Source organism: Elgaria multicarinata, chromosome 6 (genome assembly GCF_023053635.1).
Source record: "Elgaria multicarinata webbii isolate HBS135686 ecotype San Diego chromosome 6, rElgMul1.1.pri, whole genome shotgun sequence".
Taxonomy (NCBI): Eukaryota; Metazoa; Chordata; class Lepidosauria; order Squamata; family Anguidae; genus Elgaria; species Elgaria multicarinata.
In genome coordinates, this window is record NC_086176.1 from 15511193 (window position 1) to 15529499 (window position 18307).

At 40.9% G+C, this 18307-nt stretch overlaps 1 protein-coding gene across 3 annotated transcripts in view; it reads right to left on the reverse strand.

The window, feature by feature from the left end:
• Window positions 1-4265: 4265 nt before the first annotated feature.
• The window catches only part of GNE (glucosamine (UDP-N-acetyl)-2-epimerase/N-acetylmannosamine kinase), a 47374-nt gene continuing 33332 nt past the window's right edge, over window positions 4266-18307 (reverse strand). For all 3 annotated transcript variants that reach the window (XM_063129097.1, XM_063129098.1, XM_063129095.1), the window contains exons 4-12: window positions 17401-17553; window positions 16574-16786; window positions 14656-14743; window positions 11485-11695; window positions 10405-10534; window positions 9525-9746; window positions 7931-8113; window positions 7274-7390; window positions 4266-6134 (exon numbers count right to left, since the gene is read on the reverse strand). In XM_063129097.1, coding sequence (XP_062985167.1) covers window positions 5899-6134; window positions 7274-7390; window positions 7931-8113; window positions 9525-9746; window positions 10405-10534; window positions 11485-11695; window positions 14656-14743; window positions 16574-16786; window positions 17401-17553 — 1553 coding nt within the window. In that variant the 3' untranslated portion in view covers window positions 4266-5898. The remainder of the gene's footprint in view (window positions 6135-7273; window positions 7391-7930; window positions 8114-9524; window positions 9747-10404; window positions 10535-11484; window positions 11696-14655; window positions 14744-16573; window positions 16787-17400; window positions 17554-18307) is intronic.

The window sequence follows — 18307 nt, forward strand, 5'->3', positions numbered from 1 at the left end:
CATGAGGGTTCTCACCTTTTAAAAGTGGCAAAGGGAAAAATCCTTTCAGTAGCCAAAGCTGCATCTGAAGCAACATGGTATGAAAAGCTATTTGGTAAAATACCTCCTGTGCAGCTCTTAAAGAAACAACCCCCTGTAATCTGGCAACCCTGCTCTTGACAGATGGCAATAGCTCATGGTCAGGAACTTACACCATACTTCCTGTATCTTCTTGGACTCGAGAGGCAGGGCTAATTAAACACCGTGTTTCTTAGGGAAGGGATTTCCCATCCCAGTTCTCTCATTGTGTCTACACCAGAAGAGCAGGATTTTTCCTGTAGATCCCACTGAGCAAACAAGTTTCCAGCTCAGCACTAAAGCTAAATGCTCTATTCTTGTGCATCCCTGGTTTAGTGTGTGTGTCGGCAGTGAGTGGGGAAGCAGAGGAGACAGTTTCCATCCTGAGACAAAAGCTAGAACAGAATCCTGTGTTCCAGGAGTGCTTCCTAGCCTGTGGGATAGGTACATGGTTGGAGCCCATCCTGTCCTCACAGCAACCTCAGAACTAATACTGTTTCCTCTGTAGATGATCACAGGGAGAACCTTCCCAGAAAATAACTGATCAATCTTATCATGTTATGCAAGTGGATTGCATACCTCTGCAAGCTTGGCCTATGTGTTTTTGGGACCAAAGGCATGTCCAACATGGCTGCATTTTGTCAACTGCTTCAAGAAGAATCTTCACTGCTTCCAAGATGTAAGACGACTGTTTCATGGGGTAAATTCCAGCCCATAAAAGGCTCAGTCTCTCCCTCTCTACACTCACTCGAGGAAGACTCCTTGTACCTGATGTTCTATGAATTGATCTGGCAGGTGCTTTTGTGGAACCTTGGTAGTAAATTACTAGCAGGCAGAGCGGAGGGGAAGGCCCATCCGTTTCAACATTTAGTCTTCTCTTGTGTCTTCCTGCTAATGGGGCTAGACAAAAACAGATGCGTGAGAGGCCCAGCTAAAAAAAAAAGGTTAGTTTCTTGTAAATAGTGGGGCAGAGTGAAACTCCCCAAACCAAAAGCACCCTTTTTCAGATGGCTTATTGCCTGTGAAGTTTCTATGCACATGCCATCACTCTCCCATGCACGGGATGCACTCTCCCATGCATCACTCTGCACGGAACATGCTTCTACAGCTAGCTAGTACCAGTTGCTATATGGAATGTAAGATGTTCTAGCCAGAATAGAGGGCTTAAGTGTCAATTGAACTGCCAAGCCAATAGATTCTTGTAAAGATGAGGACTGATAATGGCTGAAGATAGAGGGTCTTACCAAAACATACAGGGCTGAAGGCATAAAATGTATCTAATACAAAGTGTGTAACTAATATAAAAGTTCTGAAAATACCCAGGCCCTATATCCTAAAACACACCTCTTTCCCCCTAGCTTCAGATTTGGCCATCTTTATTCTAACCCCTATACAAATCAACATTTGTTACTAATAGAACAGCACCATTTCATTAGCTTTAGAAATTTGATGATAGTGGGCTACATGTTAAGAAATCGTGCAAGAGTGACATGTTCATTTAGCTTATTGCCTTGGAAACAAGGTAATTGTGGCATGTTGGGATATATACATTTAACAGCTTTGAGTGTTTAAATTTTATAGAATTTAACACAAGCCATGTAGATCTGTCTTTTTCAGTATTAGGCCAAAGAACATAATTGTTCAAAATGAATAATGCAAACTAGACACCATGAGGAAAGCTACTATGTATCCCTACAGCCTTTACTGTAAAGAAATACTGTTGAAGATGGCACTTGATCCTAGAATTCTGAATTTAGTTTGTATTCTGAGTTTAACCATTCATTTATACACAAGTGATATTATATCCAGCAATAGAAATACTGTCACATCAGACAAAATAATGATTATTACATACTGAGCTCCATACAACTACTTCAACATAAAGGGTTTGATTCACAGTTAAAAGTAATGAATAAAATGTTGGGTTCCAGTTAAAGCAATGGATGAAGGCTCTTGCCTTTTAGAGCAGTATCTTAGTGCCATTTAAGCACTATGAAATAGTTAAAGTAGACAAAAAGCAATTGCTTATGTGGTCATACTAACTTTGGTAGAAAAAGGCATTTTCAGCAAGTTCGAATTGGCACCCATCAAGCAAGAGCAATAGACCTGTGGGACAACATTGGGTCTCAAGTTTTACAAACCTGGTATAGGGGTGCTCAAAATTCATAACCATCATAAATGGGAAACTTACTGAAGATATTGGACTATAAATAATTTTCTGATGCTGTAACTATTGGATTTAAAATGAAAAGTGCAGTATTGCCCTCTGGTGAATATATTTGTTTTTGCTACTAATTCAGGCATAGTATGACACAAATTGGCATGTGCTTGACATTCGATTTAATACTGAGGGACGCAATCTTATGCATGTTTAGACAAAAGAAAGTCCTACAACTCTCAGCATGCCCGAGCCAGCCATGTTGGGAGGTGTGGGACTTTTTTCTTTCTAAACACGCATATGATTGCACCCTGAGTTATTCATCCTGATCTAGCAACAGCAATGTGCTCTTGGAAATAGCTTTTGCCCTGAAGTAGATCCATTTCTATCTGCACTGGGTTGGGTGGGGCAGGAGGGAGGAGACCACAGCCAATTGTTTTATAGTCTATGGATTCCCCTCCTCCCATCTAACAGGTGACCAATGCAGTCTCGCTTACGCCTCTAGTCACATCTCTGATGTCTGTGGATCTGCAAGCACAAAAGTGAGCATGTTCCCATTACTACAGAAATGGCTCTTGAATTGGGATGGCAATTTCTGGGGGGGAAACCCCCAGAAATTCTAGCTACATATCCCTGAATTATGAGCAGATACGGCATCTGACTAGTTAAACCAAGATTTACTATTGGTAGAAAACCAGAGGTTCTCAAACATGCTTGTTTGCAAACCTTCCAAGTCTAGAAAACTGCAAGGGTCTCCCCAGGGCAATAAATGACAAGTCAAAGACAAACTGACAGTACAACAGTCCACTGACTTATTACATTATCATCACTCCTAATGCTTTCTGTGGAAGCAAGTAGTGCTCTCGCTGCAACATTTTGTTTTACGCCTGCACTTGTTTCACCCAGTAATGAACCTGGGTGGTGGTGGTGGGGGGTCCTATGGCTATAAGCTTTGTAGAAAAACAGGGTCATGCACACAAGGTTTCTGTACAATTCGGTAACTTGCAGAAAATACTCGTCTCAGAATAGCCTAATGGAGGACTGAGTATGCTTACCCTCCTCCAGAAAGCATGGAATGTTTAGGGTAGCTGAACATCAGTTGGAGGAGGAGGAACAAGAAACTACCCCGATCAAGCCCCTAACAATTTTATATGGTGTCCTGGAGGGGTGAGTGGGGGAATTATACTTGAGGGATGAGTGTCAAGGCATGTGCGTTCAATACACATAGACCACTGACCATAACAAAGCTGGGGAAAAAATCCTGCAGGAAGGAGGCTTAATTACGATGAGTGAAAAAGCACTTCTTCTGATCCAAATTAATCACTCTTCCAAATATTCTTTTAGATGTGAAAGATTAATAGATTAAAGAGTATCCCAGAAAGAATGATAAAACAAAGGTTGGGGACGTCCACAATGGACCCCAATCTCACCAAAAACTCTCCTGTACCCTGCAGGGAAGGAATAGGTAAATGCCACACTGCCCTCCAGATTCAGGGGTAGATGACCAAGCGCCTGCTCACCTAGCTCTAAAACCTAAGCAGTTTCTTGCTTGGGTTGGGTTGAAGCGTTGTTTATTCTTCCCCTATGCATAAGATCAACCACATTTTTACCATGCTAGAATAAACAGTATATTTTTTTCTCTTTCAAAGTATTGGGGTGGGAAATGATCACTTCCTGCTGATTACAAGCAATTTTTGGCTGGACATTAGATCCTAGCAGTAAGTATTGAATAAGTTGAATCTGGGGAAGAAGCATTGACAGGGAACAAAAATCCTTCTTACATTCATTATTGAAGAGATCGTGTATTTCAGGCCCAATATTTTAAAAATTGTTGTAGCTGTTTTTACAGACCTAAACTTAGCCATAAAAGACTATTAGACACACTAAATAGTTTGTCTCCTGTCTGTTTAATGTCTTCATCCCATCTCACTGAGGGGTCATGAAATCCTAGCTCAAAGTAATCTCTCAGTCAGACCTTATTTTTTCTTACCTAATTTCCCAATTTGCACCTGACCTCCTTGTGGTAAATAAATTAAACTGGAAGCAAATATTCAAAGTCAATATGAAATTTAATGGATTCATTAAATTCAAAGTTTCAAATCTGGTGTACTGATCTTCAAATCTGATGGCCAAGTACACTTGTTTTTTATATTATAGTGCTCTAAAAACTAAAGCAGCTATTTTTATAGCTTTTAGGATGGGAGTTCTCAAGTACCTCTGTTCAACTTATGTCACTAACATTCTATCATGCTGCATTTTTAAAATGCCTTTAAAATAGAGTGAAGAAATCAGATTTGTGTCCTGACACTCCTAAACATGATTGCTCAAAAGCAAGTCCCTCTGAATTCAAGGGGACATAGAGCTGGTATTTGCTGTACTCAACACCTGAAGGAGAAAACTACATCCTTAAACACACCAGGGAGCGCAGCTGATCATGGTTCCCCTGCAAGCGTCCGCTAAATGTCTTTGAGCATTTTTAGGCCACGTGTCTCCCATTTATGTGTGCTGCAAACATAAATCAAACACTGGCACACCCACAGTGCTGTTAAAAGAAGCATTCCTTATTTCCAAGTAAGTACACTTAGTAGCAATGTAGGTGAGGCGACTGATTCATTAAATTTGAAATTTGGTTTCCTGATCTTCAAATCTGATGGTCAGGTACACTAATACTGAAGTATCATAGAATTTTGCTAGGCTGACTTTTGATACTATCTGCTCAGATCCTCGCGGTAAAAAGAGGATTTAACAGATTGGTGTTTGGGCTCTTGGGCTGCTAAAATGGTTTAACATCTTCGAAGGCCAGTTATAAGTGTGGGATTGATTCAGGCGACAAGCACAAAGCAGTAACTTATATACCAAGTCAGCCAAGATGCCGGTCTCCAGCTATTGTCTAGCAATTTGGATCAATTGAGTAAAAGCAGCCTGTAACACAAATGACTTGTGAGATTTGGCTGCATGATCCTCTACAAATGAGAGGGATAAGACTATGTTACAGATAGGTTGCATTTAAAAACACACACACACACCATCACCACAGGTGACTGAGACAAAGCTAGTACTTCTTTCATCCTAGTATGTAAGCTCTCGGAAGCTATGCCTCTAAGTGCACTGTGTACCATTGCACTCTCCTTCCCAACAAGGACTTTTAAATATTACTTTAACAAATAAATACATGGATGGGCACAGCGTATCACTGGATAATCTAGCATTAGATGGTTGTATGTAGTCTCTTCTCTTCAAGCGGAGATCACAGCTGTGCATTTTAGCCTCTGCAGAGGCAGGAACGGTTATATGTACATCTGTAAGTGAGGGTTCTTGGCTTGATTAATGACTGTCACAGTTTCTGGTTATTGAAAAGGCTACGCATTTGGCTAACATGGAATATCCATGAGCAGGAAGAAGTAAGGAAATTAATATCTCGCATCCCCATGAATTGTTGAGTTTCAAAACGGTCTGTGAGAGAGTCCTACTGTGAGCCACCTTTCTAGTATCTTGTGATCTTCCAGCATACAATGAAACTGCACATTATAAAAACAAGGGGAAAAGTATTTTGGAAGAGGAAACTGAAGGACCTGCTACCTAATTAAAAAAGAAAGTTGACATCAGTAAGAAATCTTTTCCAAAAGAGCCACTATAAGCTGCAATGTTGTATTTCTATTTCTTGCTCTTTTTTGGCCACGTGTCTAGTATATCCTGCGTGTGGTATAATCCAGGACCATGCTAGCTGCTCCAAGCAAGGCAGGATCTGCCAGGTCTGAGACAACCACATCCACTGCCTGTACGGAGAACAAGGCCCGCTGATGGATCACATCTTTGACAATGTTGACATAATGGCTTGCCAAGACGCCAGAAAGTATCACAAGGGAGGGATTAATGGTGTGCAGGATGTTCACAACTCCAAGGCCCAGAGCTGTACCTGCTGTGAGAAAGACAGGAAACAGAAGTCCGTGAGAATATGGGAATTTGCTGAGAGGCAAAATGCTATGAAAGAAGGATTATTGTCCTTGGCGTACATCTACATTTATTTCTTGTTACTGTTATCTCTGATCAAACCAGATCTTGCAGGATTCTTAAAGCACCACAAAATATGTTTATCAGAGGCAACAGAGGAGATAAGCATACACACCATGGGCAACTGTGCCTCTCTCACACCACTGTCAACTGTCCAAAACAGCCGACACATAACACTTTGATGTCAAGATCCCACACGGTGTGGTAACAATCATAAGTAATATATTTATGAGTCAAAAGACAACACTCCCTACAAGGTATCATTGCACCTCTACAGAGAATGTTTTATGCATTTAGTAGCTCCCTAGAAGCAGCTGGCCAAGTTCTAATAATTAAAAACATGGTAGAGGAGACATGCTTGGGATACAAGAAATAAGGAAGACAGGAAGGTTTCCACATATAAAAGGAGTGACAACGGGGGATGGGGAGAATTATTTGATTTCAAGATAAAGATGGATTTGAATTATTAGATATAGATTATCTCTTGTCAAAACTGGCACGTTACAGTAAGGAAGCCCCTCCCCCCCGGCTCTCCCAAACATAGGCTTTTCTCCATCTTCTGCTTAAGGCAGGGGTGGGCAACTTGAGGTCCTCCAGATGTTCTGGTCTACAATTCCCATCATCCCCCACATGTGGAGGGCCACATGTTATGCACCCCTAGCTTAAAGCCTCAAAAATCTGCTCCAGAGGGTTGGGGAACCCTCCAGAACAGATGGGAGGCACCTGGGGGCTGAAAATTGCTCTCTCCCAATGAAGGATGCCTTCCATTGGCAGAAGAACACTAGTTGGACACCACCCTGTGATATGTGTAGCTACATTTGCTCACATTCTTCCCTTGTCTCGCCTATTCTTTCCCTCCCTTTGTTCCCTCCAAGTGAAACTTAAAATGTAATCTTCTTGGGGCAAGGACCTAGCCATTTTTACTAATGTTACTTTGGAACTGACATCAACATACTGCTGTATCAACAACAATAAAGTTACCACATCACATCTTTATCTCTAGCCAGGATTCTAATAAAGATTTCTGCCTTACGTTTGCACACTTACCTGTTCTAACAATGTTGTCAGCTTTTGGATTTCCCAGTTTAGCTGCTTGTATGAGATGTGCAGCAGTTACTGTCTCTTCTTTCATTACAGACATCCCGCCAATTAACAATAAATCCTCTGCTTGGACAGAAAAGGGAGATAGGAAGAGGTTGTAGTGACTAAGGAGTGAAAACAGAGTGGTTGTTTCTTACATTTAACCAACCATGAAAAATGGTGGAAAGAAGACCCTTAGTATCACATGCAAAATTTGATGTGAGCAGTTTATGTCAAATGGAGCAAGATTAACCTTGTTGTAGGTCCTTTGTTGACATGAAGCTTTAAATTACTGGTTTGGATGGGAGCACAGTTAATCGGGAGCACTTTACTTCTGAAAATCTTGCCACTTTATTTGCTTAGGAATACAGCATTAAGTGCTACTCTGACACTGTAATTATTTAAATATATAGCAGGTGAACCTTTTTTTTTTTTTAGGTTACTTGCATTACTTCCAAACTGGTGCCCCCTAGATTTATGGGATTTCAGCTCCCATCAACCACATCCCAAATGGCCAATAGTCAGGAATCCTGGGAGTTGTAGCCCAAAACATCTGGTGGGCACCAGATTTGGGGAAGGTGAATATAAATAAACATGAAGGGATAGGTTCAACACAATACCTACCGTCATGCAATTTCTTAGCTTCTCTCTGCAAGGCCATTCCAGAAGCATATGCTTCTATACATCCATGGCTCCCACACAGGCACTCAGGTCCATCTATAGCTACCATAATGTGCCCAAGCTCAGCAGCACAAAAAGAGCTTCCATGGATCAATTCATTTTGATGAACGATTCCACCGCCAATACCTGAAAGTTATTGACAAGGTCTGAAAATGATATTTATAGCATCACAGAACCCTATTTTTGTATAGTGACCCAGCTACTAGGTGGTATAGAAATGTAGTTAATAATATTTGTATATATCTTGAGAGAAATGTATTTATCATTACACACCTTAAGGCATACATTTTAATTTTCCTAGTCTCTGTTTCATGTTATTTAAAAAGTGTTCTTTTAAATGCACACTATATTCTAAGGTGCTGGTTACTATAAGGTAGGGTGACCATAGGAAAAGGAGGACACGGCTCCTGTATCTTTAACAGTTGTACTGAAAAAGAAATTTCAGCAGGTGTCATTTGTATATATGGGGAACCTGGTGAAATTTCCTCTTCATCACCACAGTTAAAGCTGTGTCACTCTAGTATAGCTCCTGCACTTTAACTGTTGTGATAAAGAGGGAATTTCATCAGGTTCTTCATATATACAAATGACACCTGATGAAATTCCTTTTTCTATGCAACTGTTAAATATACAGGAGCCCTGTCCTCCTTTTCATATGGTCACCCTATGTAAGGTTCCACAATTAATAGATAGGATTGAATTATCTGAGACCAAGGGCTGTTTTGCACATCACATCATGGCAAACGCATATCACCAATAGTGTGTACACATAATAGGAAACCACAGCCAATCTAAGCACTATAGTGTGGAATGAGATATATTGTGTGAACATATATAATCCTTTGTTGAATACAGTTTTTACTTGTGTGCGTGTGTGTGTGTGTATATCTATATCTATATCTAGGATGTGTGTGTGGAAAATACGTATAAAGGCCTAAACAGTCGCGGATCAAGATATCTGAGGAACCACTTGCTCCCATAGGGTACATGATTATTATTTTTTTGCAGAAGCTCAGCTTCGAGTGCCCCCACTTTCAGACATGAGGATAGGAATGCTACTAGGGATAGGAGCATCTCAGCAGTGGCATTTTCATTTGTGGCATCTCATTTATTTGGCACCTATCTTAAGGTGCCAAGTAAAGCCATGGCTGTTCACTCAGGCTTTAATGGTATTTAAGCTGCTTACTGATCCAACACTAGACCGTGATGAGTGGTGGAAACTAGTGGGAGCGAAATAGTGCAAAGAATGGAGATTAGACAAATTAAAGGATAAAGCTGTCAATGGCTACTAGTCATGATGTCATCGATGTTACCTCCTGCATCAGAGGCAGAATGCCTCTACATACCAATTGCTGGGGAACATGAATGGTGTGTGTGATGCATGTGTGTAATGTTGCACTCATGTCCTACTTGTGAGATGGACCTTTGATCTGATTCAGCGTAGCTCTTCTGATTTCTTAAGACTGAAGTGTGTTTAAGACAAATGATTTCAATGCCCCAGGCTCTATGCCAGATTTTGGCCTGAGCAAATAGATACCTGTCCCAGTGATGAGGGTTATAAAGTTTTCCACTCCTTTTCCATGCCCAAATTTTCTCTCTGCCAGAGCTGCACAGTTGCCATCATTGTCTACCCACACTGGCAAATGTAGAGCATCTGATATCGGAGTCCGCAGATCAACAGAACTCCACTCCTGAATAAGTTTTGTGGAATGAAGAACAACACCTTCTCTTGGATTTACCCGTCCGCCTGTAGAAATGCCTGAGCCCCAAAGCAGGTCAAGAAAGAAAAACACAATTAATACAAATTTGGTAATGCTGAAAAATCTAAAAGAAAAGCTTTTCAACTGTCAACTTGACATTAAGAAACAAAATAAAACAGCCTCTGTCCGTCATCAGTCTTTTCAGTTTTTTAATTTTTTTAAAAAAAGCACTCATCAATAATGCTCCCAAACAAGCAAAGAATGGTTACCATTTGGTAAACGACTCAAGAATATAAATTTCTCTTTATATCTGCATATTATGATTCCTTAGATCCACGTTTTGGCCTGTCTTTTATGGTTCCTTGCAGTTATGCAGAACTCAAAGAGAAGACAACAGTACAAGAATAAAAGGGATGAAAGACTGCAAGGGACTGAGAGGCCAATGAGAGGCTGGTGTCTCCCATTTCAAACGGTGACATTTTTACTTTTTAGCCTGCAGAAAAATCTGATTATTATTATTATTATTATTAAAGAATTGTACACTCACATGAATATGGTATACTAATACATTTTGCAGTTTTTTACTATCATGTCTGCCTTTAGCTATTTTCTATATATGGTCACTTTAAAAAATGTCCCAGCATTATATTATACCTAAAACGTATAGTACTGAAAAGGGCACAATACTGTTCAATATGTAATGCTTGTCAAACTTACCCACACCCAGAATTCTGCAATTCAGATCTACTGCTTCTGAGGCAGCCTCTACACACATCTTAAGGATCAGTTCTATTCTGTCCTCATAGGTTTTGGGGTTGAGCTGAGTATATTTCTTAACTATGTCACCCTAAGCAAAAGGGGAAAACACATCAAACCTTGCAAAAAGAAGTCTAGTCACCCTCCCTTATATTAAAAGTGGTTTCTCCACAGGCTGACAAGTATATGATAGTCAGGGTCAAAGGCTAAGAAAATACACATGATTATGGATGATATGCAAGTGTTGTGGGGTATGTGTGGACCTCTCTGGGCTTTTATTCGGGGATTGGATGTGCTCTTTTTTATTTCATTCTCACTACTACAGCTAGAGACTTTCAGAGCTCCTCATCATGTCTTCTGAAACAGGACGCGTCTGCAATGTCACAGGACTACATTCTGTTTGGAACAGTGTTTCAACATCATCCCAAACTTGTTCAGGATTTTAAAATTGTTAAACAGAATTGTTGTTTTAAATGGATGCTGCTGTTTTTATACTGTTGTTTTTATGTTTCTGATGGTATTTAATTTTTGTATATTTTTAATGTTTACTGTTTTTAGCTTTTGTAAACTGCCCAGAGAGCTTTGGCTGTGGGGTGGTATATAAATGTAATTACATAAATAAAATAAACCCCAAAAAACCCATTATTCTGAGGATTATTTAATACATGTGTATTATCCTTTTCTGGATTATTGGGACATTCATGTATTTTTATATTTGTATGTGTTCTTTTATGGAGAACTTGCAATGGTGGATCAATAGATATTTACTGCAGTCGATGGTGTATTATATTCAAGTTGTGCAAATCTACTTCACATCATGCCTTTTGGTTCCAGAGGTTTTGGGTTTGAACCTCCAATACAGTGGCAACGTGCCAGTCTCCTGGAAGGTCTGCCATGTGTTTGAGTGAAACAGTGTACATGCATGCCAGGCAGGTTTTGAAAAGAGCAACGTGGCTCATTGTTCTATTTAAAATTGGCAATGTCACCCACGTCCCAGTCCAGCAAATAAATTCTCACCCTCTCGGTTAAGTTTCTATTTACCTTCATTGTAACAATTGCTACTCGGAGGTTTGTTCCACCCAGGTCCACTGCCAGTGCGCACTGTGTTTCTAGGATATGGTCAATATCTTGGGAGATGCTTTCTTTTACAGGAGGGAAGCAGAATTTCTTCTGAATGGGCTCTTGGACATCAATAGACTTAAGGAATTTCAAAATTCTTGGAACAGCATTCCCATCTCCATATATTTTTGAACTATAACATTAGGTGGCAGCAATTGCAACATGTAAAAAAACACATAATACAGCGTACAATTCAAACCAATGCATTCTAGATGATAAGTAGGAAAAAGACAAAAATACTATTGCACGAGATTGTATTAAATGTTGTCTCTGTAACTAACACTCTTCCAAGCTCATGTTACACTTCCGTTCAACATGTAATCTGAGGTGGGGTGGGAGGGTCAAAATAACTTTGTTGTGCATCCTAATGCAAATGTATGGTAACTTGCGCTTAAATATGTTTCAGTTGCCCAGTTTTTTTTTTTTAAAAAAAATCTCAAATTGCTGCATTTGCATTTCTGATTTCAGTATATTGCATCAGGAAGTATGTCATTTATTCATCAGGTGCTCATAATTAGGAATTTGTGCACCTGTAAGAAACATAACTTCAGAACGTCTAGGTAAAATTCAATCACATTTCAACACTTTAAATCTCACCAATTTGAACTGAAAAAGCCAGGTTTAAGGCAGGGGTGTGCAACGTTTTAGCCTCAAGGACTACATCTGGTGTTGGATGCAGGGGTGCGGGGTGGATATATGCTTGTGTGTGCGTGCACACGCACACACACACAGAGAGAGCACCCACACAAATACTCTCTTCCTCACTACACACACACTCCCTTCAAACATATTCACTCCCCTCCACCAGACACACACATTTACAGTGTTATCCCCCTGCCACACACATACTCACAAATGCACACTCTTCTCCCTCCCCACCTGCACCCTCCACATCCCCTACCTGCACGCTCGGACTTAGGGATACCCGGGGATTGGGAGAAACTTTCACCTCTCCCAGTCCCTAGTGATGTGATCACTCTGCTAAAAGCAGCAGAAAAAACACACTATGGCAGGTGAGGTCGCTGAGGGTTGGGAACGGCATTTGTCTTCCCCAGCAATTTCGAGTGAGATCGCAGTTTCTGTGCCACTACTAGCATCAGGAAAACAGCAATCCCAGAGGTGGTTTTGCTGGGGGTTGGTAGCGGCAAAAATTGCGTCTAGTTGCTGCTAATAAAACAGTGTGTATCCACCACCCCCACCACTGCAGCTCCAGTCTAGCTGATCAGCTGGGCTGTGGTGAAAAGTGGGTGGGAAACATATTTATAGAGAGGTACATCACATACATTATCTCAATAATCCTGAAAATCCTGTAAAGTGGGTCAGTATTATTATCCTCCTATTGCAGGTAAAGGCTACTGAAAGAATGTGGTTCCCCTAAAGCCACCTATGGCAGAGGTAAGATTCAAGCCACGGAGATCCTGATCTTTAGTTCATCTTCTTAGTCACTGCACAACACAAATTCCTGTATTTATATTACAGCTTTTTTTGGCTCTTTTTTACAAAATCACACTACAACACACAATTATTACAACAAATGGGGAAATAACGCAAGATATCCACACTCAATGCATTATTTTGACGTTATTTTGACGTTAGATGATCATATCAATCCACACAGAGGAAATGCTTCTGTTTTACGTATTGAGACCTTTCGGCCAACACAGGTGAACCAACTTTGGGCAACCGCACCAAAAATCTACACTCCAGTGCCAGTGGTAGCTAAAATTTTGATCCTAAACAATTGTAACAGCATATATGTCTGCAAGGTAAGTATGACAGCTCTGCAAAGCCAACATGATACCAGTACTTGTTAACTGTATGCTGGTACAGCCATAGGCCCTTCTAGGCTCTAACCTCTATCAGCTACTGAAGAGAGCCTCAGGATTAGGCCGCATGATTTTTCGTGAAATCTGGCCCATGATCAGCCTGATCGATGGCATGCATAAACAGCTGTCCTGTAACAATCCACTAGGAGACCAAGCAAAGGCAAATGGCTGAGTTTGCAATGGCAGAATCAGGGGCACCATTTGCCAGCGTGGAGCGGGGTCTTGTGTTTATAGGAATATTGAGAGTTTGTAAGTGCTCAAGTTCTGACGTGCTCAAAGCAGTTCACATACATGAAGCCTTACATCATCCAGGAAAGGAAGCCTAGTACATTGATGGTGCTATATAAATAAATAATAATAATATTGTTCCCCCTGTATCCTAGCGGGGCCGTTGAGGCCATGGCGTATAGTCAGAGGAAAGAGTTCTGCTAGCTGTCATTTGCTAGTTGTTGTTGTTTTGCCCTTTTCCTGCTAACACTTGGTTATGAATTTAATAATTCATTGTTTTGCTATTTTGACATTTATGCAATTGTAGTGATATTTGTGATTATAAAACTGTTTAATTGAATTGTTTTTCAAAATGGAGGTATTTTGTTGTGTTTAGTCATGCTTTTGTGAGCACGCAAATATAAAATGAGAATGAATGCAACGGCAGGCGTGAGAGGAGATCTCACCTGAGGAATCCCCAGTTCCCCCCTCTTTCTCTTAGCCACTACACTATGATCGTTTAGCCAACAGCAGCTGTTTACTGATGCCACAGATCAGAGCACCTCTGTGTTGGGCTGATGCTGGGAAAAGAGATGGCAAGTTACCAAAATAGCTCTCCCGGTGCTGGAGAGAGAAATCCTATGGCAGCGTCTGTAGGATTTCTTGGATCCTTGGTTCTGAGGTCAGAGCCAGTGCTGAGCCAGGAACCCACACTTCCCGCCCCGCCCCCTCGCAGCTGGAGTGGAGAGAACCTCAGAGAGGGAGTAGAGGAGGGATGCTGGGGGGACGCGGAGTGTAGGGGACTGTGGAAGCCGGGATGTCATGTATCTCGAGGCCTCCCCAGCCTCCTTCCTCTTACTCTGAAGCGCCCCAGCGAGATGGGCAAAAAAGCCTGTCTAGCCAAAATGCAGGAGGAGAAGCACGGAGGCAAAGATCTGACTCCACCTCTCCACCAGCTCAGCACTGGATGCCCGTAAGCCCCCACATTCGAAGGCTTACGAGCCCTGGCATAGGATTGCGCCTAAATATCTCTTGCAGTCACTTGCATGGTTATACTTACCAAGGATACTGTTTCCCAAACTGGAGATGCAGAGCATGCAGTATTTTGTTCTGGGTGTCAGCATCACGAACATGAAGGACATTTTCACCTTTATTTTTAAAAAAAGAAGCAGTAAAACAATATTATAGGAGGAAATTGAAATGAAAAGTACTTGCTTCTGAATGCTGCCAATGCATTCCTAGCAAATACATGCTTGGTATGGGGAGAACCTATTGCTGCACCAGCAAATAATGACAAATGCCGACACTGCAGTTGACTTGTTACACCTGCACTGTCGACAGATATGCTAGTATAATTATTTAGGGCAGGGTGGGCAAATTGTGGCCTTCCAGGTGGTTTGGCCTACAGTTCCCCTCAGCCTCTGCCAGCGTGGCCAATGGTCAGGAATACTGGGAGTTGTAGTTCAAAACATCTGGAGGGCATCAGGTTGGGGAGCTTCCCAGGCCATGCAGCCTTTCCAGAACTATAAAACATATTAAAGAAGGTGTTAGGGTGATGCGAAGGAAACACACATGCACAAGCCATCCTGGCTGAGCTTTTCAGTAACAGGGATGAGGTGTTGTAGTTTAAACAACGAAACACTAAACATGGATTCCCTACAAGCCTGGGTGGTGCCCTGATATGCAGGAGCCTTCTCTTGCCCACTAAGGGCGCCCTCTCAGTATGCACAAAGCACAAAGCACATCCCCTTTACTATTGTAGAGAGGGATTTGGTTTAACTCATGCAGATACAAGGGGGGGGGGGGAAGCTATTCTAACAACATAGCAGACATATGAACTAGAAACTAGACAATAACGGTGGTGTTATTTTCCCCTACATATCAAAAACACAGCCAGTGTGGTGTAGTGGTTAGAGTTTTGACCAGGACAGGGGAGACCCAGATTCTGGTCCCCACTCAACCAAGATGCTCACTGGGTGACTTTGGACTCTCAGCCTAACGTACCTCACAGGATTGTTGTGAGGATAAAATGGAGAGGAGGAAGATCATGGAAGCCACCGTGGGTTCCTTGCAAGAGGGAAAAAAATGCAGGATGTAAAGGAAATAAATAAATAAATAAATAGGGAACACAACCAATCAACAACTAATACAGAAAATATAATTTTGCAGACACACAGAAAATGGAACAAGCTAATAACAAACCAAAAACGCAACATAAATTTGTACTCCTACTCTGTTGGCAGCCTCTAACACCTTGTGAGTCATGCATAGTTTCCCGTGCTGCCATCAATCTCATCAGTGGTGGGGAGAGAATATATCCACTTATCTCTGCATTCTCCTTAAATATCTATGGGAGGGAGAACTTGAGAGCTGGGTGATCCCAGAATACACTAGAACCCCAAGGAAGTGCTGTTTATGCTGCTAAGCAAGATCTGTTCTGGGAAGAGAAGAAATCATTGTTCCATTTTCTGTTTCAAAGTTTCTGCTCTGCCTGAGAATGCTAACCAGTATTTGCTGCATTAGCAACATTACTGTCCAGTTTCTAGTTCATCAGGTAGTTCCCTCACATGGTTTTACTTAAACAGGCTGCGGACACAAGTTCTGCTTTTTAGTAATCTTATACTTGGTTTGCAGAAAAGATTGTTTATTCCACAGTTATTGATGAGTTTGAACTATTGCAAAGGATGCAACCTCTCTAGAAAAAAAAATAGAATAGAAAAGAAAAAACCCTACCCCAAAATGAAAAGACATTTGCCAATTATCCTTTCTAAATACTAACAGAGCTGGGCACACTTAAGAAAACAAAGTTAGAAGGCAGCTCTGCAACGCACACATATCCAGCACATGTACATATGCTCATCAATGCAGAACAATACTTCACAATCTTGATCCAGTGGGCCCTAGTCCATAACAGCTTATGCCACAAGGACACTGTTAGTCGTTAGGGTGCCATGGCATTAAAAATAATAATACAATACCTGTTTCTCTCCCTATCTGTCGTGTTCCAAGATTAATGACAGGAGTACCAAATGCCCCGACTTCTCGCACGCCACAGCTGCTGTTCCCAATCACGCAGCCGGCGTGAGCCACTAAGTGAATGAACTGGTCAAATGGAACATGTTTTACTGCTCGGAAATTTGGGTGGTGCTCAACACCTTTCTTCCTTATTACCCGAACCATTTCTTTGCTCCCTGTGGTAAAAGGAAAAAATAGATAATTTCACAATAAGTCATTGAAATTTGGAAACATAACTCTGTATTACATAACCACAAAAACAGAGGAGCTACTATTTCTAAAGCCTGCATGGATGATCCTGAAGGGTACTAATCAGAAAGGGGAAAAGGCTCCACTGAATTCATTTGATTCTATTTCTGGATGCTGACAATGTTAAGTTTCAGAAAATTTTCACCGTTAAAGCAAAACAATCTAGCACATGTAATAATCTATTATACAGTGAAGCTTTGCAACGCAGTTACCTGGTCATACAGCAGTCATGTTTTAAACATTAATACCACAGCCCAAAAAATAACCCAAAGTTATACACCTTTAATATCCACTGATTTGTATTTGAGAGTTAAGTCCATGTTTAGTGGACAGATCAAGATATCATAATCTATCCACTTAAGTTTGGATAGATCATGATATCTTTTTTTTAAAGAAGCAACTGGGAACCAGAACTTTAAACACTAGCTGTTTATTTGTGCCATGCAAGTATACATTTTGCATGACATAAAGCTGTGGCAGGATAAGAGCTATGCGGCCATCCCAAGTTCAAACGTCTTGAATATGAATTCATCTTACTCACCTGCATCAATATTTGGGAATAAAACCAATGTCTTCTTGTTAAAAGTCATGAGGGCATCTATAGTCAATTCAATCATCTTTACGGAATGTTTAATGTCTGTGGTCACTGGATGCTGTAAAGCAACTATATATTCCTTTGGTTTTACATCCTCACCTGTAAAAGAAAAGAAAAGAAATATATGGCTTAAAAAATGAATCTACTCTTGATCTGGATAAACAAAAGAAACCATACTCCAAATTTATTCCACTGTGAAATAAGAGTTTTTGTTCCACAGTAAATGATCACTTGGACCATTTCTTATATTATTAACCAGCACATAAGGAAGATCTGATCAAGAGTTATGCAATAGTGTGTTTAATTAGACATTTTTTTATTATTATATTCATTTATTTGATCAGACTCCTGACAACCCATGGCCATAAGGAAAAAAAGGTATCCTCATTTATTATTATTATTATTATTATTATTATTTATTTATATAGCACCATCAGTGTACTTTATTCTTAAAGACAGATGTTTGATTGTCCTGTCTATATGTTATACAATGGAGAGGGATAGAAAGGGGCTTGTTTTAGTTTATTTGTAAACCTACTGAAAGCTAGTAAGGCATGAGTCCCAAGGCCATGCAGCTAGTCCATTTGCTCTCAAAATGCAAGAGTAGATTTAAAACATATGGCACAAACCTATGGGTTGCACTCCCAATAGATAGAGGGCTCCAAGGTTGGAGCCCTCTGCCTTTCCTATGTCCTTGTGGCAAGAGCCAGACAGGCCGAGAAGAGGACAGAGGCTATTTCTTCAGCCTCCATACAGAAAGCAGCTAGATGGGCCTCTGAGCCTGTCTAGCCGACATACCTTTCAGGGCAGGGAAGGGACTGGAGAGGGCATAGAATAGTGTGAAACCTGGACT